At 31.1% G+C, this 21,618-nt stretch overlaps 2 protein-coding genes across 2 annotated transcripts in view; one reads left to right on the top strand and one right to left on the bottom strand.

Moving 5' to 3' along the window:
- The window catches only part of LOC111508456 (sorting nexin 1), a 35,040-nt gene extending 31,324 nt beyond the window's left edge, over window positions 1–3,716 (top strand). Inside the window, 1 exon segment of the mRNA XM_023163958.2 lies at window positions 469–3,716. Coding sequence (XP_023019726.1) covers window positions 469–519 — 51 coding nt within the window. The 3' untranslated portion in view covers window positions 520–3,716.
- A 2,200-nt stretch (window positions 3,717–5,916) lies between these two features.
- Window positions 5,917–21,618, bottom strand: part of casp (Fas associated factor casp) — a 32,825-nt gene continuing 17,123 nt past the window's right edge. The window contains exons 7-12 of the mRNA XM_074178336.1: window positions 16,174–16,319; window positions 14,123–14,414; window positions 9,319–9,481; window positions 8,778–9,012; window positions 8,150–8,227; window positions 5,917–6,141 (exon numbers count right to left, since the gene is read on the bottom strand). Of these exons, the coding sequence (XP_074034437.1) occupies window positions 6,061–6,141; window positions 8,150–8,227; window positions 8,778–9,012; window positions 9,319–9,481; window positions 14,123–14,414; window positions 16,174–16,319 (995 nt within the window). The 3' untranslated portion in view covers window positions 5,917–6,060. The remainder of the gene's footprint in view (window positions 6,142–8,149; window positions 8,228–8,777; window positions 9,013–9,318; window positions 9,482–14,122; window positions 14,415–16,173; window positions 16,320–21,618) is intronic.

The raw sequence follows: 21,618 nt of genomic DNA, 5'->3' as shown, positions 1-21,618 counted from the left end.
TTTATTTTAAAGTATAAATAAAACGACAAGAGACAATGAGCGACAATAAAACATATACCACATACTTGTGATGCACTGTTTGGAACCTTTGGTGTAGTATTGAATATTACTGGAGTTTTGCCCAACACCAAGTGATCATCTTCAAGAGGAAGAATAAACAGAGTTGAAAATAACGATTTGCTGTTGGGTAAAACTCCAGTAATATTCAAATACCACATATACTACCTCAAACTATACACTAAACTAAAACATTAAAGCCCAGTATTTCCTAAGTGAGTTTTAAAACGATGCAAGGAGATGTTGAACATCTCAAGATCAACGTTACTATTGGCTAATCGTAAGATTCTAGAAATGCAGCTATTGAATGTATGGTTCAAACGATAAAATGGTACATAAAATGTTTGTTGCTGTCGATTTAGTTTTACCAATAGTTAGCAATATTTTCATTAACATCAATGCATTTTTCAGCTCGTAAAATACTGGGAAGCTTTCTTACCAGAGGCGAAAGCTATTGCTTGACTAGAGGATATTTGCAAAGAATAGCAGCGTGTACATTCCTACTGGAGATTTACAGAAATATGAACTTCTTGTTTCTCTCTATTCTTTCTGGAATCTCATACCTATCTTTATTATTTGGCAAATTGAGTGCTATCTCATCATTGTAAAAAGGTATCTAGAAGGCGAATTATGCAATATGTGTATTGTTTCTTAGGTTATTGTTAGCATGTTCGTGTGTTGGATTTAGGATAGTTTGAAGAGTATCCTCAAACTCAAACTTTTTCAAAAAAAATGTTGTCTAAAATTACTTTACTTACCATTGAAAAAGGATTGTATCAAAAGCAATATTGGCAAAGAGAAGACTAGATCAAACGAATGTGAACTATTTTGATCCAACTTATCTTTTAGAAAATCACTAAAACTTCAGGTTTACAATATCAAAAAGCAATGGAAAAATTAAATTAAAATTGTAAATTAGAACAACAGAAAATTTTTCAAGAAATAGTGAAATGAAAATGGTAAATAGGACAAAAAAATGACACTCAGTAAGTTTTGTCATGAAATGTGTATATGTACAATTCTTATTTTGTTTTTTTTTATTCAAATTTCAGAGTAAGTGTGAAGGCAATTCTGTTCCTCAAGATATTCAAGATATTGACACAAATCCTTGAAATATAGTAATGTTCGACCAAAGCATCTTTTAGGTTTTTTATAGTATGTAATGAGCACTTATTGATAACCTTTCACATGATGATGAGGGAGTTGAACAAGAAAAAAATTAGGTAATCCACACAACTTTTTGTTTAACGCCCTGGCATTTTCAATTCCTAAATTGGATAGCTAAGCGAATGATATTTTTTTCTTGTATAGGGGATGTTGAAAATTCCAATTCATGAAACCAAATGACAGACAATGATTTCATGGTGACATCCAAAAAAATGATGCTGCTCCTAACAATATGGAAACATAAAACATGCATTATGAGCAGTCTTAGATGTGCATTTTCTACTGGAAAATGGGTTAGAAATATTTTTTCTGTACATATTCAGGATCTGAGATACTTTCAAAATTTATTCATAACCTTGAAAATGAACACTTTGATGAAATCAGTTAGTTGAAAGCCAGTGAATAAAGGAATAGTCTGATTTAATTTCCATTACATTGATGATGCCCCCAATATACTTGGAATATGTCGTTTTGTGGGGCATTTTGATTATTCATCTTCCAACATTAGGTTGAGAAATAGGATAGTGGGTAAAAATTCCAAGAACGACCAAGCAGTTATTATCAACATGAGATTCCCATTTGGCCCGTGTGGATTTATAAAATGTTGCATAGCATGTAGACAGACTGGATCAAGGGTAGACAACAAGATGCGAAAGAGTTTCTAGGTTTTCTTTTCAATGGTCTCAATGATGAAATGTTGGAGTTGATGGATTTGTTAAAATGTTGTACTGAAGATGGAAAACCTCCGGTTAAGTCTGCTACAGGCAATGATTCAAGTGATCAGTGGAAGACGATAAGACTTAAAAATAATGGATATGCAAGCAGTAGGACCAACTTGGCCAGTACATTGACATCTTTGAGGGGCAACTGAAATTGACCGTGCCGGAGATCACATTACTGAGAATATCCAGCCTTTCCTCACACTGCCTCTTAACATTGAGAAAGTTGATACTGTCAGGGTGGTGATGATTTCGTTAAAAATTAATGACTAGGTCGAAGTGTGGGAGCAAGTAATACTCATATCGCATATATATGGTTGAGGTACAACGATTCCTTGGTCAAGACCATGCAAAAAGAATATGTGCTGAAGCCCCAGCGAGTTCCTTACTTGTTGTTCTACAAGGGCAGCGATATGAACCGACCTAAATAGCGCCCCCCTATCTCAGCATCTGGGTTCGTTGGGAATTTCTTGGTCGGATTACAGTAATAGTACGTTTATACATTTCCAATACTTACTGATTGATCATGATTTGTACATTTTCTATTTTGGAATTTCAGTTTATCACTTCCTTGCAACCATTCAAATACAGTTACTAGTAACTTCCTTGGATATGATAAAACTAAACCCCAATATTGATTTATAATAACTAATACCCACATTGAGTTATTATCTTGAATCAAAACAGATGTTTGATATTGCCCATCAACAATCAAATGTCAAGGAGTTTGTTACATATATAACTTGATTTCTGTGTAGATCCAATATCCAAAAGTACTGAAGAATTTTATCAAATTTGTTGAGGTAATTGAGAGAGCTTTGTAATATATGTCGAATTCTGCCAATTGATTTCTGGATGTATGTTACATTATATTGCATATCATGCTCATAATGGTAATGAATGAATTTTATATTTTATTAATTTACTTCCTATTATACATTTATATTATATTTTACTATTGGCTTTCTCTGAACTCGCGATCATGTTCATCAGCAAAAGATCTTCATAAATGGTCGAATAAAATTTAAATCGGTGGTCTCTCATTTCATTATTAGAAATATCATTTTTCAGTTCTCGCAGATAACATTTTGGTCCTAATCTAAAAAATTTCTAGTAAGTAGAGATATCCCTACTGACTTTAAATTTGATGTAGAATCATATATATATAGATATTCATGAAGCATATTCTAATTTTATTCATTACGGAAATTTTATTAAGTTATAGCATGGTAACTGTTGCTCAATTTGCATGAAATCAGTTACCTTGTCAAGTGTAAAAGTATCTACATCATTTGGCACTTCTGCAGTAGAATTTACATTGTATATAGGAGTGGTAGGATTAATAGCTAGTTTTTATACCAGTGTACTTTGAATTCTGTGCAACTGGAAGCCCACCATTAGACTTTCAACTTGTCTGAATATTGTCCCTATAAAAAATTCTGTACTTAGGTTTCTTGTACAGTCAGGTATTTCCAGATAAAGCTGAAAAATATGGTCCAGATTTTTTTGTACGTGAATGATTGCGTGTCTTGATATATATTATTTTAAGTATTTGCCATTGTCATATGCTATTATATTATGAATATTGTGATAAATCATTCTGTTTAAGAAACATATATATTTAATTTTGTTCTATTTGCCACGCCAACTGGAAATTTGAATTTCGAAGTTGAGCGTATGTTACAAAAAATTATCTTTTCGTAGTTTTAAGGTATTGCATGATGAATATTTTGTTGCTTCAATGATTTCAAAAATTATATATTGTATATTTTAGCGAGTTTTCATTTATCCCGAAAATTTCATTTTTCTATTTAAGTATAGTACGTGCCAACTAAGATGAGATTTTGATTCGCATTTAAATCCATATTTTACCTGCCCCAGAAGATAGCTATTGGTCACAAAAACTGATGTCAATAATACATTGGTGAAATATAACCTAAATGGGCGGAGTCTTTTAATAGAGAATGATTCTTTCGTTTTTGTGCTGACTCATGTTAGTTGGCACGTACTATAAACATTTCAAACTTGTAGTAGTAATCGTTTAAAAAATATAGGAGCAGAATTCTGATTATTTTTCTATAAAATGTAAAAAAAATCATAAATCAATGAAACTAAATATGTTTACTGTTTCACCTGATTTTTGAAATAATACGGAGGTGGAAGAAACGAAATATTAAGCAAAAATTAAAAAATAGTACAGTGATTTCTGTATCAAAAATTTCATCCGATAACTACTTTATCTTCCCTTAACAAAATGATTGAGAGGGCAGTATATGAACAATTGATTGATTTCATTGAAAGTAATAACTGATTATGATAAACCAAACTGGATTTCGATCTAAACACTGTAAAACAGCATTACAAGTTTCCATATTCAATGTCAATAAAACGAAAGCAATGATAATTACAACAAAACAATTCAGTTAACAAAACATAAGTATAAATATATACAATCAAAAAAATGAAATTGTTGAGAAATTCAAATGTTTGGGGTTATTCGTGGAACAACCACTGAATATAAAAACACATTACAATTATATTCGCAATAAAAATGCAAAAAAAATATTTTTCTTTGGCCGTGTAAACAGTTGCTTACCGTTTCAGACTTCCATTACAGTTTTCAAATAAATCATTCATCCCCATTTCGCTTACTGTGCTACTTTACTATCACAACTTGATGCAAATTGTTTGTCTGCATTGCAAAAATGACAGAATAGAGGCTTGCTCCTAATTTTAAAATGTGATAGATATACGCCAACTTCAACAACGCCAACATTAAATTTTAATATTGTTATTTTTTTTCTATTCATTGAATGCAATTCCGAGCATACATATTTTATTGTTATGAAGTTGGGCTATGACTTTGTCCATCCAATTTTAAATGTTTTTGTATATTAGAATGCCTAGTTGAAATAAAGATTATTATTGTTATTCTTGTTTGCTAGCTTAAGCATTCTAGTAATGGATGAACAACTGTGATACTCTGGGATTCCCTAAATTCACATTCTATTAATCAGTTGCGTTAATCCTGGATGATTTGTTGATAAGTAGAATTTGGAACCTCTGGCGTGAAATCTATTTAAAAGAATCTATTGGAAACAATTTTCCCTCACCAGAACAAAAATGTCATCTAAACATGTGTTTTGCTGACCAAGTTAGCATCATCAGGAAATGACTCTTATTTTCAGCTCTACCTGATGGTGATTAGTTGCACCCTAAAACGTCATAGAATTGTGTGAGTGTATGTAGTAGTTCGACGTTTCGGTTTTGACTTTGAAGCCATTTTCAAGAAGCTATCATTACACTGAGGTCTCAATTTGCCTACTCCTCAGTTAGTGACTCGTTGCAAGGGTTTTGTGACTTGACGCCAAGGCCTCAATCTGCCTACTCCCCACGGATTCAACATTGGGAGCCATTTGAATTCGACCCTCTTTTCGCAATCAAGTGTTTCCTATATTTTATACTTTGCTGTACCGCTGAATATTATTCCACTCACTACCCTCAATTCAGTTTTATTTTATCTTGAACCTGGATGCCAAGAATCTGCAGTTTTAGCTTCTGATGGTGAATCCGTTTGCATTTGACCCTCTTTTCACAACAAACTGTTGTCTATCCTTCGCACATGGCTGCACTGTACTGTCTGCGGTCTTCCGCCTCTTTTTATAAGTGATTGTCCAATTCATTTTTTTTTCATTGATATTACATAAAAAAATTGAAAATGAGTTCTTGTTCATATGAAATAAGAATGTCGATAGAAAACATAAAAAAATGGTGGGAAACCTTCATTCAGTAGGTTTTTTCTTGACATATGAGAAAATTGAAGATGGTTTCAAAGTTCTGAATTTATTGAAATAGTAGATGGGGATCAGCTGAGCTCACCCAAGATTAGCATCAAAATTCTATACCAATAAACCTAACACTTTGTTGATAAGAGGTTTCCTCAACGATTTTGCGAGAATAGGATGAAAACTACTTGTTTTATATAATGTATATTTGTCGGACTGAATACATTTCAATTATTCTTTACTACATCAAATTAAAAATATATTAAATAAACTTTACATTGTTTAAATGCCGGTATAAAAACCTAACCCTTCGTGAGGGAATGTGATGAAAATTATCTTTCTTCTAATATCACAGTTTCTTGAGGACACAGCTTCAATTCTTTGAGTGTTTGGTATTTATCCAGCGAGGTTAACTGAAAAAAAGTAAATAATTTACAGAATTTTATTCCGTGCACAAAGATGTTTAATTTGACATAGGGCCGACTTATTAGTGTGGAGAGGAATTTTAGAAATAATTACATAAGTCAATTGAATAAATGTGGGGAAAATGCAATTTTTCAAAGATTAGAATCAAGCATTATGGAAATAAGATGGAATGTGAAAGTTACAGATCTCGAATTACTCTTCTTACTTTTTATTTGCAAGCATGATGATGAGTAAAAGATATACTGTAACATCTGGGCGTAGAATAAATCCAAAACAAACATTTTTCCTAGACCTGTGTTTCACCAACCAAATTGGCATATACAGGAGATGAAGTTTCAGTTTTCTTCATCGTAGTCGTCGAGAAGAGTATAACATTTCTAATGATTTGGAAAAGTGCTTGTTTTGGATATAACGATAAGATTTATTAAAACACTCTGGTTGCTTCGTATGTATTTTTGTCAGGAAAATAGGTTTCAGACTTACTGAGAAAAACACTTTTGAATAACCAGAAACCAAGTGACCAAATCAATGAAGAGTTTGAATTGTCCTTTGGTGTCGACGGACAGAGGGATTCAGAAAGATGTTTGATGAAATTGAATTTTCAAGTATGCCAAATACGGATATCTCAATCTACAGGGGTTATAAAAATTATTAAACATTTTCATTGGAATCATATTTGAAATATAGATGAGGTTTACTTTCTCTCAAGTATATCAGCATAGTAAAACAACAGAACGACTTTATACAAGATACACTCAGCACAGAACAGGAACTATGAAGTTTCTCAAGACCAATTTCACCAAAAATACTAAATCAAAATTATTATTCATGTTCTTCATGAAGGTTGGAAGGTTTTCTTCTAATTTCTCAATATTATAAAAATTATGGTAAAATAAAGTTAGCCTGGTTAAAATGTTATCTCAGATTTTTAAATGAAATGTGTGCTATATACCCATTTTTTAAACCATAATTCTATATACCAAGTGATTCCACATTAGTAGATAGACGAAGCCGATACTGGCTCCTTCCGGTCTGAGCTCGATGGCTAGTAGAGAGCTCAATGACCGAAGCTAATTAGACGAGAAACCTCCGCGGCCCTTGGGGCTGAATTTTCTAGTACATCATATTTTGACTTTTCCTCTCACACATGAGAGGTTCACAAGAAAAACGGACAATACAGGAAATAGCAGTCAGTAACGATTTCTCGAGGGATATAGTAGATGATATAATAAGGAAGAAAAAGTTTAGGTTAGGAATGAACGAAATCTCGACTTTTAAAAATGACGAAAACCAAAATAAATATATCTCAGTTCCATACCACCAATACACGAAGAACTTTGGAAAGATTTTCAAGGAACTAGGTATGAAGGTGGTTTTTTAAAACAAGTCATACACTACAGAGCCTTTTAGGAAACCCAAAAGACAAAGTCGAGAATTCAGAAAAGTCTGGAATTTTGCGATGCCAAAAATTATGGACAGACAAAAAGGTCTATTAAAATAAGATATAAGGAACACTTAATACACCTAAAATATGGAAGACCAGAAAAATCAGCAGTCGCCCATCATATTTTGCAACAAAACCATTTCATAGACTTTAGTTCATTAAGATCAGTAAGACAAGTTAACAACATGCATCTAGAGAGTGCATGAGAGTGTAGAAATAAGTAAACATAATAATATTATAAATAACGATGGTGGACCAATACTTAATAGTATACTATATAGCTTGTTAAAATAATCATCAGATTTACCTTATTATTACATAAGGAAACATTGTAAAATTAATTTAAAACTAGTAAATAGTGAAATGATTTCAAGACACTTAAGACGCAGGTATCTAGAAGAGGTATCTATGGTATAAATAAGGATAACATTGTACGTATTTTTAGTTCAATCTTCCTCCTGAAGATGATCACTTGGTGGTCGAAGCACGTGTCGAGGTGTTAAAATAACGGTTTGGTGTTAGGATAAAACTCCAGTAATATTCATACTTACATCTCTTCTAGGCCAACTAGATATGACTTTGTATTCCTCTGATGGGTATCCTTTCACTACCAAAAAGTCCAGCAACACCTATAACCAAAACCAAACCAATGAGACTTTAAAATTAATTTTTAAATTATTCCAGCCCAAAAAAAATCAACTGATGTTGAACCTTAACTATGTTGATGAAACTGAATATCAACAGGAAAAGAGATACTCCTGAACACTATGAAGGATGTTTATTAAAGTGAATTGAATTTACGATTTATATTATGAGCATTTTTATATTTACTGAATTTAATGTTAGATATTTAAATAGATAATTATTAATTTCAAAGTGAAAAATATTTTTTAAATGTATATTTTCATTAACTTTATTTTCATTGTATTAATTTCAAAAACCACCTCTATTAAATTATGTATTATAGAACAGGGTAAAGAAGCCATCCAAATTATAGAGCCTAACAAATATAACTTTTGCGTTTTCATCATGTGAGACTCATGCTTTGGGAATATTTGAAGTAATTTTATTGTAAAATAAAAACTTCCATCATAAGAATCGAATAGAGCTCTTTGTAAACTTTTACCCTTTCGATTTAGAAATAATCAACAAGAGTAATTCAACAGCAACTCTACTTACTTTGAGCGGAGTATTGGCCTGAAACCTTCTTTCCAGGTTATCTCCTTTTGGTAATCTGAATCGAATTTTAGTGATACCATCCCCTTGACCGAGGGGAGGTTCTGGTGGAAGACTTGCTTCAACTTGTCTACGGTGAGCCTCTTTTTTGGCTTCTGACTCCGCTTTCTCACTTTCCAGTTTTTGCCTCTCCTCATTTTCTGCTCTTTCCTGCATCCTTTTTGCTTCCTCTTTAGCTCTATTGGAAATAATGGTATATAAAACTATATGACTTCACGACAGTTGAAAAAGAGGCTACATATGTGTGTTTACTTGAAATACTGAAAGGGACTGCGAATGCAATCAAATACCTGACAACAACAAGAACATAGTTTTGTGATGACACCATTCTAATATTGATGAACTGAAAACGTCAAAGGGTTTCCAGGAAACGTTTGGTGAAAGGTGACGTTTTTTGTTGTGGTCATAATAAAAAACCCTTTTCTTTTTCAATATTTTCTAGAAGCAATTAAAGTGAAGAATTATTGAAAAATTAACAGCTTACCGGTCTGCTTCTAAGCTTTCTCGGAATGCCATGTCTTGTTCGAATTTGACGAGTTCCCGTTCGGCGCGTTCTTCTTCTTCTTTAATTTCAACTCGTTGATGTTCCGTGAACACTTCCACGCACTCTATCAGACTTGATAATAGTTCATTTACACCTACATTTCCTATATAAAACATAATAAAAGGATTAAATAAAAAGCTGCAAAAAGAGATATGTTTATTTCAATAGGAGAGTATTTGAACGCTTCAAGGCAATATTGAAATATCTGACAGACTGAAAAAATTGTAGTAGAAAAAAAAGTGCTCAATTGAAGATTTATTATACTGAAAATGGAACTATAATATATTATTATAAATTAATAATGGTAATGATACACCTATTAGTAGGAAAGTAACTAATGTACTATCTTTTCTTCAATATACTTATTCCCGAATCATAAATATTTAAAAAGGCCTGTCTGTTTGAAAAGATGTGTCTATTATATCTCAAATGAGGTACTTATGTTCGGTAGATAGTAGATAGATAGTTAATGTCACTATTTATCGCCATTATTGAAGACATTTACTCTTGTTACTTCATTTTGCAAAATGGTATATAAGATAAAATCACATAAATTTGCAATCTATAAAATATTCAAATTACATTAGAAGTATTTCCAAAGACAGACCTGAAAACTAAAAAATTTGCATTCAATCAGGTAAACCACAACTCTTTGATGCACAAGTTACCAAAAAACTATGATTAGTTGTAAATAATTGATCCACAATATCAAATTTGCAGTTCAAAAAAATTGTTTGCACTCAGAATTACTAGTAACATGTTCAAATGGCTTAAAAGATTTGGGGGTCGTTTTTGATGCAACAACTTCGATTTGTAAACTATATTAACCAAATGAGTGTGAAATCATCCAAAACACTAGTTCTTATTTTACTTCATTGTTCGGGGTTTTTCCACTGAAGCATTAAAAAGGATTTATTTAGCTATAATGGTATCTAAATTAGAATATGCATGTATCATTTGGTCTCCATTTTACAATGTGCACTGTGTATCTCTAGAAAGAGTGCAAAATGAATTTTTGAGATTTTGTTCTTTCAAGTTGGGTCTTCAAATACAGTACCGTGACTATTCGATTATATTTCAAAAAATGGGGCTGAAACTTTTGCATACCAGAAGAATTCACGCAGATCTATGCTATGCATTCGAGCTCAATGAACTGATGACTTGTCCTGAATTACTTGAATACGTCTAAAATTCATATTCCGAACAGAAATCTTAGACACAGCCATTTATTTCATACACCCTTCCATCATACAAATTATGGCAAACATACACCCTTGGAAAACACCCTAAAGTTAGTGGATGACAAAAACATCAGTATTTTTGGTGTCTCTTATGGTCGTTCTGAACAATCATTGAATAATTAAGTTGGTAATTGTTTATATAAGGTAGTAACAAGTTTAAATTTCAATGTTATATCCTAAAGTATCTTATGTGAACAGTTGAAACATTCTGTAGTATCCTATTTTATATTTTACCTTTCTAGATTGTTACTCATTTTCTGTGAAATGTGAAATTTTAAAGTTGTAATGGGGTTTATCCAGTATAAATAAATAAATATTTACTCAATTATTACCCATGAAGTCAAGTGTACCACTGGGATCCCAGTGTGAACCACTGATATTCTGACCCATTCATGAACCACACTAATTCATACAGGAATGTAGGCTTTCACGGCTACCGTCAATGTTTTGGTTGGTTTCCGGGTTTTGTTACGGTCTTCTTTGCTTACAATTTCCAAACATTTCAACTGCAACTGTGGCAGTCATCTTCAGTGGCGTGGTCAAAGTACTTCCCTTTCAGTTGATACGTCAAGCAGAGTACTTTGGCCACGCCACTGAAGATGACTCTTGCAGTTAAAACATTTGGATATTATGACCGAAGAAGACCACGGCAAAACCAGGAAGCCAACCCAAAATTTAAATTCATACATTTACAAATCAAAACTTCGGACCTTTATAGAAAATTTATAATTTTCAAAGAAGAACAGCTCCAAAATAACCTTAATGGAAGTGCTGATTGAAGTGAAGCTAATTGCTTGTGTTTATGGTTTTCAGTAGATCCCAGTATCCAATATTTTATTTATTTATATTTATTTATTTATATATTCGGGATACAAACAGAAAAAAATCCACTACAGTATCCACATAATTAAATTAATATTAAATTAGAGTAATATCTATACTACACATGTACACAGTGTCTAAAGTAAGGGATGAATTAAAATCAAATACAATAACAATAAAAACTGAATAATAGTTATTGACGAAATGTGTTAATTATAATTTATTAAAATAATCTTTCAATATTTTTTTGGCAGTAAGCAAAGAAGTATTAAAAATATCGAAGTAGTTTGCGAGAGAATTACCCCATTTAACGCATCGACATAGAGGAGAGTTCTGCGAACAGTTTGTTCTCTTGAAAGGTAAATTAAATAATTCATGTGCTCTGATTGTTCTATTTGGAACATTTAAGTAAATGATTGATAATAACGATGGACAATTGATTTTGTTTATTATTTTTTGTAAAAATAAAATATCTGATATGTTACGCCTATGTTCCAACGATACTAACTGGAGGTCTCGTCTAATTCGCAAAGTATCACTGTTTTCAGTAATTCGAATACCTTGTTTGTAAGCAACGAATTTTAAAAATCGATTTTGAATACGTTCTAATCGATCGATGTATATATTATACTGTGGACTCCAGATGGTTGATGCAAACATTAACTTACTTAATACAAAAGCATTATAGAGATTGTGTATTGATTTTGTTTGATTGAAGAATTTACATTTTCTCTTGACATATCCCAGAGCTCTACTGCTCTTATTTATTACATAATCTATATGTTTATCGAAAATAAGTTTGGAGTCAAAAATAACTCCTAAATCTTTAAATGTATTAACTCGTGACAGCAAGATATTATTTATGTGATATGAATATGTAAGAATATTTTTGTTGCGGGTGAATGATATACAACTACATTTGGAAAAATTGAGATATAATTCGTTTTGTTTACAAAATTCAAATAAATTATTTATGTCACTCTGAATTCTCAAGCAATCTGACAATGATTTTATTTGAAGATAAATTTTCAGATCATCAGCATACATTAAGAATTTGGCATTTTTAAAACATTGTTTAATGTTATTGATATAGATAATAAAGAATAAGGGCCCCAGATGGGACCCTTGTGGCACTCCAGAAGGTGTTGGATAAGGTTCAGATGAATAACCGTCTATAAAGATATTTTGAGTTCTGTTTTTTAAATATGATTCGATCCATTTTAGCATCGCACCACTTACACCGACTTCAGCAAGTCTCCGAAGTAGTGTATTATGACTAATTTTGTCAAAGGCCTTGCTGAAATCTGTGTAAATAGTGTCATCTTGAATTTTATTATCCAAATTATCATGTAAAAATTCAGAGTAACAAAATAGGTTCGATTCAAGAGATCGATTTTTAAAAAAGCCATGTTGCTCAGGTATAATAATGTTTTTAATTAAATGAAATACACTACTTCGGAGACTTCAGCAAGTCTCCGAAGTAGTGTATTATGACTAATTTTGTCAAAGGCCTTGCTGAAATCTGTGTAAATAGTGTCAACTTGAATTTTATTATCCAAATTATCATGTAAAAATTCAGAGTAACAAAATAGGTTCGATTCAAGAGATCGATTTTTAAAAAAGCCATGTTGCTCAGGTATAATAATGTTTTTAATTAAATGAAATATATATTTATAAATTAAGCGTTCAAATAGTTTTGGTATTATTGATATTTTACTTATAGGACGATAATTTTCAATATTATCTTTCCTTCCGTTTTTAAAAATGGGTATTACTCTCGCAACTTTCCAACTGACAGGAAAATATCCACAACAAAGTGACATATTAAAAAGAATTGTTAGAGGAGTACATAAAGTATGAGCACAGTTTTTGCAGAAGATTGCAGGTATTTGATCAGGTCCTGAGCCTTTATTAACATCTAATTCTACTAAGCCTTGTTCTACTTCCTTTTTGCTTATTAGCTTATTTTGATTATGAGCTGAACAACCTGTTTCTTGGAAAGAAATTTGAATACAAAGAACTGGGTATAATTCTAAATTAAATGGTTTGTTTCAAAAAAACAAGCAAATTGAATACCTCGAAAAACTCTAAAAAAAAAAGATTTAATTTCAGAACTATCTGGTGACTTTCCCATTTTCACCACAAACGTTTTATACTGTTGCCTGGTTAGATCTTTTGCTGAATTTGGTACATTAACCTGTATTTAAAATTAGGTTTAGTATTAAGGGAACATAATCAAGTTAGCAATATAATATCTTTCCCAAGCTGCAAGGATCATCAGTTCCATTCCATCGAGTCATGGAAATCTTTTTTCAGTGGGACTAGATGTCAAAATGATGTATGTAATTTGGCATTTGAGAGAATATGTTGATCTTTGTGGATAACTGAGAATAATGTAAGTTTCTTTGGGAAGCAAATTCCCTGACTTGAGAATCAGGCGCATAGGCACATCGAACTGCTCTAAAATCTTATTATATATCGTTACATGCTCCAAGTACGCTGATGAGACAAAACACCTGTTTTTGTACCATTCAATACTACGAACTCCCTCAGAACTCAATTGCCATTGAACTTTCAAGTAACTTGAATTTTTTCTCCCTTCATGGTATTAGTCAGTTTATACTTTTGAAAAAAAAGTGATCGTCCCATTTATAAATAAATAAAAAAAGTATCATACTCACCATACACTACATTGAAAATTTCAGTCGTAGATCTAATCTTCATAATAAGGAATATAGCTGGTAACCTATCTACTGGTATGTTTCTCAAGCTCATCGCTGCTGTTGAACCTAAACAATTGTTCACTGATTGCTGTAACTTTGTACGATTACTCTCGAACGTGACGTCCCAGCCCCACAAAACAAAATTCTTTTCAAACATTTGCATTACACTCTCGAAACCCAACAACTGAGTACAGAACACATTTGTTAAGACACTTGCGTCGTGATGAAGGTAGATGGCCAGGATTTTTTTCTGAAAAATTAATAAAATAAATAATTTATATAACCGCCAGCTCCACGAAGTCATAATGTACATAAATAATTTCATAAACTTTGAACTGATACCAACTACATGTTTTCTACATACTTTACAATTTTTGCAATTGATGTTATTTGAGAAAGTTTTTGGCTTTCTACTACTCTATCTTGATACAAAAAAAGGATGAGGGAATCTTCCAAAGAAAGGAAGTAATCAATTTGAAAATAAGTAACTCTATACATGGATGTGTGGATCATGCAAAGAAGTAACTTTCTTTGGAAGATTCCCTCATCCTTTTTTTGTATCAAGATGGAGTAGTAGAAAGCCAAAAACTTTCTTTCCCAAAAATTAATCACTCCTAAAAATTCAATTCAAATGTTATTTGAAATCATAAAAATGTATTTTTATTGAATAATATGTTTTTAATTGTCATTCATTTTCTTCAATTGAGTTAAAAGGTAAAATACACACAAATCACCAGATAAATGAATGGAAATGACGTATTACATCCTAATAGGTAGAACTGGAATCTTCGGTATCTTGTCCCCATCGTGTGACCTAGGTCAAGGTCGTTCAAGATCAAGCACAAAACTGTCCCTCAAAGTCACCTAGGTTATGTTGTGTCGTGTAGGTTTAGGGTTTAAAAGTGGTGGGGGAGGTTAAGGAATCGGCTTAAACCAACAATCACAAGAAATTACAGTGGTTTATTCACGAAATATTTATATATAAACTTATTATATAACTTCAAAGGAAGCGATTTCCGAATTGGTCATAAGTTTTGGTTTATTTTTCCATCGAAATATCACAAAAAATATGATGCCAAAATTCAAAAGCTTTATTCAGCTTTGCCCTACAAAAATGTACATATTTGTTTATTTCCACAAATAATACAACTTGTCAATTTAGCCTCTTTCTGAATGAAACATTACATAACCTATAAACAATCTAAATGATAGATTTTTTTCTATTGCCATATAATCAAAAGTCTATTGTGAAAATGTTGTTTAGTTTCATGAGCCACAAATATAATTGAAATTATATAGTTGAAATTCTTTTGTTGTGTCCACACTGTACAGCAGTGTCTTTCATTGTGCGACCCCCCAGGGGGTCGCAAAGCTTCTAAAAGGGTGTCACAACAGGGGATACAAAGCCTCAGTAAAAGAAAAAAATAAAGTATAAAATTATAGTTTTATTACAGAAATATTAACTGAAGAGCATTTGTGGGAATGGCTCGTATACCTCACATTCATATTGATGTGAAGGTTGCACCTGTTTTTCGTTAACTAGTTTCTCCCACCATGGATCTATTCACAGAAATAAATTGTCTTCTAAATTTAGACGATTCCTTTGGTTACTTTTTATTTGATCCGTTGACATAGTTATAATAAAATAATAGAATCGTCATAGATAAGGTTTGAGTTATATGTGCAGATTGTCAAAACTAGGAAGAGACTTGAGAATTGTATCTCTCTCTCTTTCTCACAGTCTACTAACAAACGTGCATCTTAGGGGAGGTCCTAAGCCGAGACTTTGAAGTCACATCCAAGAGCTTTAATATAATAAAATGAAACACAAATCAAACAGGAAAGGTTGGAGGGTTGCGATTTCTTTTTATCAAGGGGGTTGCGTCATGAATGAGGTTGAAAAACACTACTATAGAGTGAGTGGTAATGCAAATGCATATCTCCATTAAAAGATAGAAGGTTAGATACAAATATTCAATAAAATATACCCAAAACAAAAAAAAACTTACATCTTTAGCTGGCTTTGAGCAGGCTTCTTTTATTGCATCTTCAAGAGTGCTTTGATAAAACGCTGGATGGATGTGACCGTATCTTGCCGTAAACTGTTCCGAGAAAGTAATACTGCCAATAATTTCGTCTTCAATATTATCTGGAACTGAAAAGGAATTGATATTATAATAAATCCATAAATGAACATTTATAAAATAAAATGTTGACAACATTGAAAAAAAAAGAGAAAAAGAGAGTGTGGTGTGATTTTGAAAAAATTTGCAAATTAGGAGTGGCACATAAAGTTTTGAAAAACTGATTAGGAAGATTTTAACAGACTACATCAGAGGTTGTGAATCAATGGATAAATAGTTTCTTCAGGAGTACCTACAAGATCAGGTTTAATACGCCAGGTGTCCCAACAGTGAGTATTTACTCTATATATTTAAAAAACATATAATTGATGAACTTATGTTAGGAATAACACGTAACACGGCCGTTTTTTTATATGAGTAATTCATTTATTAATTTATTTATAAACATTTAATTGGCCAGTAATCAGAATAGATATGGTGTTATGGACTACAAAGTATTCTCTGATTAATATAATTTTGTAGTTATTTATAACAATACCAAAATAATGAAAACAAAAAGTATATATAAAAAAAAGTGTAAAAATGTAAAGATGGACTTTGAAGGTAAAAAATAAAGTTCCATAAAACATGTTGATGTAACTATTGTTTGATAACTTCAACATGGTAAAATTATACTAAATCAGACTACTTTTTAAACAGTTATCTTCATGTTTCGAAGAGAAGTCTGTAATACAAGCTGTTCCATTTGAAATGATCTCATAAACTTAAATTGACATGGAAAGAAATCAAAGTAACATTTGAAATACCCTGTATAAAAATAACTGATGACCAAAGCATGACATGCTACTTTGGTATTCAATACTTCACTTCGACGGACAAAATTCAACTTAGCACTGGCGCTTTGTGGCTTGAAAAAAGTTAGTGCTGATTAGGAAATAAATGACAGACAAAAAATGGTCATTCCATTCAAAAAATGCCACGCGCATCTTGGCAAACTACAAAAAATAAATGGAATTTTTTAGAAGATTATAAACTTCACACCTATAGCATTTAAATAAATAAATAAATAAATAAATATATATATATATATATATATATATATATATATATATATATATATATAATATAAATATATATAATACCAGTACTATGTTGCTGTATCGCTGATGTTCCAATGTTTTGATAGAATCAGAATCAACTAACTTAGGCATGCGCAGCGTTATAGAACAGTGCTTTCAACGAATTGTTCTACAGCGCCATCTAGTGGCGAGTTACAGAAAAATTGATAGCCTAAAAACCTTCTCTATGAAAAATTACTCATACATGTCAAGTTTCATCACGATCGGTTGAGCGATGTAGAAGTTTATCACTTACCAACCAAACAACAAACATTCATTTTTATATATTATATATAAATATATATATATATATATATATATATATATATATATATATATATTACAATGTAGGTTTTCACGGATGGTAGAATATGATGTGTTGTTCTTCCGGGTGTTCATCCGTTGGGTACTATTCGATAGTCGACGTTTCGCCATCATCTCAGATGGCATTATCAAGACGAGTTACTGCTTCGCTTCGATATATATATATATATATATATATATATATATATATATATATATATATATATATATATATATATATATATATATATATATATATTTACATCCCGCGAGCATTTCGCGTCCTTTCGCAGACAAAGCATTTTGCGTCCACCAGAAGTAATGTCTTTAGGGTGAATATAATTGCGTATATTGATTATTTATGTTATTTCAGAAACGAGACACTATTTTATATTTCTCTATTTTCAAAAAAAAAATATACGATTTTTTCACTTTTAAGTGATTTTGCTTCCTTTCGCTTCACTATCCGTATTGACTCCTTCGTGTATATTTTGCTCACATGTCTAGCACTTTTTTGCATCCGCAAATGTATATTATTTGTACATAACAACTATTTTGCATCCGCGATGTTGCCAAAGAATCAAATCGTAAGATACCAATTTAAATTTAGTTTTCGCCACTCTCATTCATGTTATGTCTTTTCCGACATATGTTAGGATGGAAATGAGCAAGTTTTATGAAAAAGTTATGAACAGAGATGAAGAATAATATTCAGTTGAGATAGTTACAGAGAAATACTTATCAAAAATGGGAAGGGAAATGAAATTAAATGAACAATTAAAAGGAAATTGAAAAAAAATACTAGAACACTTAAATATGTATGCTTAAAATATGTTTTTTCGTTGACCAGCTGTCGAACTCCTACGAACGAAAACTCTCAGAAGTCGAAACTTGTGCGAGATAAGGACTGACAAGGCCTTACCTTTCAACGTGTGATTCCTAACACGAGTTAGACGATATCAAGTGAAAATTGATCGTTCAGCCTGCGCTGCGGCTTGAACCATCGGTCGATTGAGAGAGTAAACAAAGCACCCACGTCGAAACACCCGGCAACCGACCTTATTTCTAAAGAAAACAAATTATTGTGTGTGTTCAATATCTATTCAACAGTCGCAAGTAGCTCCGCTAACATTTTCAATTATCCTTATTATAAATGGAACTTTCCCTGAAATTCTATTTGTTCAACAATTCTACTAGCTCCGTTAACACTTTCAATTATCCTTTTTCAAATAGAAAATTCCACAGAATTCTATCTATTCAACAGTCTCAAGTAGCTCCGCTATCACTTTCAATTATCCCTATTTTAAAAAGAAATTTCCCCAAAATTTTATCTATTCAACAATCTCAACTAGCAAAGCTAGTTGAGATTGTTGAAAATTATCCCTATTTCATATAGAAATTTCCCCAATATTCTATCTATTCAACAGTCTCAAGTAGCTCCGCTAACATTTTCAATTATCCTTATTTTAAATGGAACTTTCCCTGAAATTCTATTTATTCAACAACCCTACTAGCTCCGTTAACACTTTCAATTATCCCTTTTTAAATAGAAATTTCCACAGAATTCTATCTACTTAACAGTCTCAAGTAGCTCCGCTAACATTTTCAATTATCCTTATTTTAAATAGAAATTTCCCCAAAATTCTATCTATTTATCAGTCTAAAGTAGTTCCGCTAACACTTTCAATTATTCCTATTTCAAATAGAAATTTCCACAAAATTCTATCTATTCAACATTCTCAAGTAGCTCCGCTAATATTTTCAATTATCCTTATTTCAAATAGAAATTTCCCCAAAATTTTATCTATTCAACAATCTCAACTAGCTCTGCTAATACTTTCAATTATCCCTATTTCATATAGAAATTTCCCCAATATTCTATCTGTTCAACAGTCTCAAGTAGCTCCGCTAACATTTTCAATCATCCTTATTTTAAATATAAATTTCCCCAAAATTCTATCTATTTATCAGTCTAAAGTAGTTCCGCTAACATTTTCAATTATTCCTATTTCAAATAGAAATTTCCACAAAATTTTTTCTATTCAACATTCTCAAGTAGCTCCGCTAATATTTTCAATTATCCCTATTTCATATAGAAATTTTCCCAAAATTTTATCTATTCAACAGTCTCAAGTAGCTTCGCTAACATGTTCAATTATCCTTATTTCAAATAGAAATTTCTCCAAAATTCTATCTATTCAACATCTCAAGTAGCTCCGCTAACATTTTCAATTATCCCTATTTTAGTTAGAAATTTCCCAAAATTCTATGTATTCAACAGTCTCAAGTAGCTCCGCTAACACTTTCAATTATCCCTATTTTGAATAGAAATTTCCCTAAAATTCTATCTATTCAACAGTCTCAAGTAGCTCCGCTAACATTTTCAATTATCCTTATTTTAAATAGAAATTTTCCCAAAATTCTATCTATTCAACAGTCTCAAGTAGCTCCGCTAACACTTTCGATTATCTCTATTTTAAATAGAAATTCCCCCAAAATTCTATCTATTCAACAGTCTGAAGTAGCTCCGCTAATGTTTTCAATTATCCCTATTTTAAACAGACATTTCTTCAAAATTCTATCTATTCAGGACATATTTCGGTGTATCATTTCCGAGGCTCTGGTCTATTATATATATTTCTCACAGTCGTAGAATCTTTATGTAGAGTCGTAGGGGGCTGTAGAAAATCATTCCTCAGAGCCGTAGGGAGCTGTGTGGCATGGTTAAGTTGTTAGAAACGCAAGTTTATGAATGCACAAAACGGGAATCTCTTTTAACTTCACTAATGCTTTCAATTATCCCCATTTCAAATAGAAATTTCCCAAAAAATTCTATCTTTTCAACAATCAAATAGTCACTAACACTTTCATCTATCTTTTTAATAGAATTCCCCCCCAAAATCCCATTTTATAACCATATTTTTACCTCGAAAATATTTTGAATAAAAAAAAATTCAATAGGTTAAAAATTTCTGATTTTTTTTTTATTTTACATATTTTGCAAAAAAAAAATTTGCACAAGTTTTGAAAAAAATTTAGCCCATTACAAAAATTCTATGAAACCTAGTAAAATTTTTGCAATTTTTTAAAGACACCTTCCTCAAAATCGGTCAAAATTGAGTCTATTTTTTTGCGTACTTTTTGCCTTCAATTTTTTATTTTTATAACTTATATGATTTATTTTTGATATTTTTTTCCTGTAATTTTATTAATTTTTTTTATATTTTTCAACATATTTCTCTTATCACTCATTTTTTAACAAATTTAGCACCTAACACTTTCAAAATTGAATTTTTAATAATTTTATCAAATAATTATCATTTGCAATAATTCAATTAATATGATTTTTATTATTTAATTATATAAAGATTTTCTGGTATATTAAGGATGAAGGAACCTTTTTTTTTTCAAATAATTTTATGGTATTATATAAAAATTATATTTATTAATAATTTATTATATTTTGTTAATTATACATGATTATATTTATATACTAATGAATATATTATTTTTAATTTTTAGTACCTACTTTAATATAATATATAATTCCGATAATTTTGTGTAATGTAATTTTTTGCATTTTTTTGTATTTTTTTAGGACTTTTTCTGATGAAGTACCAGAAAAAACTATGCACCAAAAGTTCATAAAAAAATTACATAAGCTTTTTCTAATAAAGACCTTAGTATGAGTTATAAGAAAAAGTATAAGAAAAAATAAGGAAAAATCCCCCTCATAGAGTTTCTCTAATATATTAAATTAGTCAAAAATGCGCGATATCTGACAAAAGGATAATTTTTTATAGAATCAATCATGTGTGAAATTACCCACCACCACACTCTCGTAAATTACATTTAATGGCATTACTCATTTCTACAAATATCAAAAATTTGAGTACATTGAATACTAAAATGTATAAAGATAAGTTAATTGAGCTTCTGGATCCATACC

This window comes from Leptinotarsa decemlineata, unplaced genomic scaffold (assembly GCF_025532065.1).
Source record: "Leptinotarsa decemlineata unplaced genomic scaffold, Ldec_3_MD MMD2_tig00003736_RagTag_RagTag, whole genome shotgun sequence".
Taxonomy (NCBI): Eukaryota; Metazoa; Arthropoda; class Insecta; order Coleoptera; family Chrysomelidae; genus Leptinotarsa; species Leptinotarsa decemlineata.
Note: the sequence above shows the minus strand (reverse complement) of the source record. Positions and strands in the feature narration are given on the sequence as shown.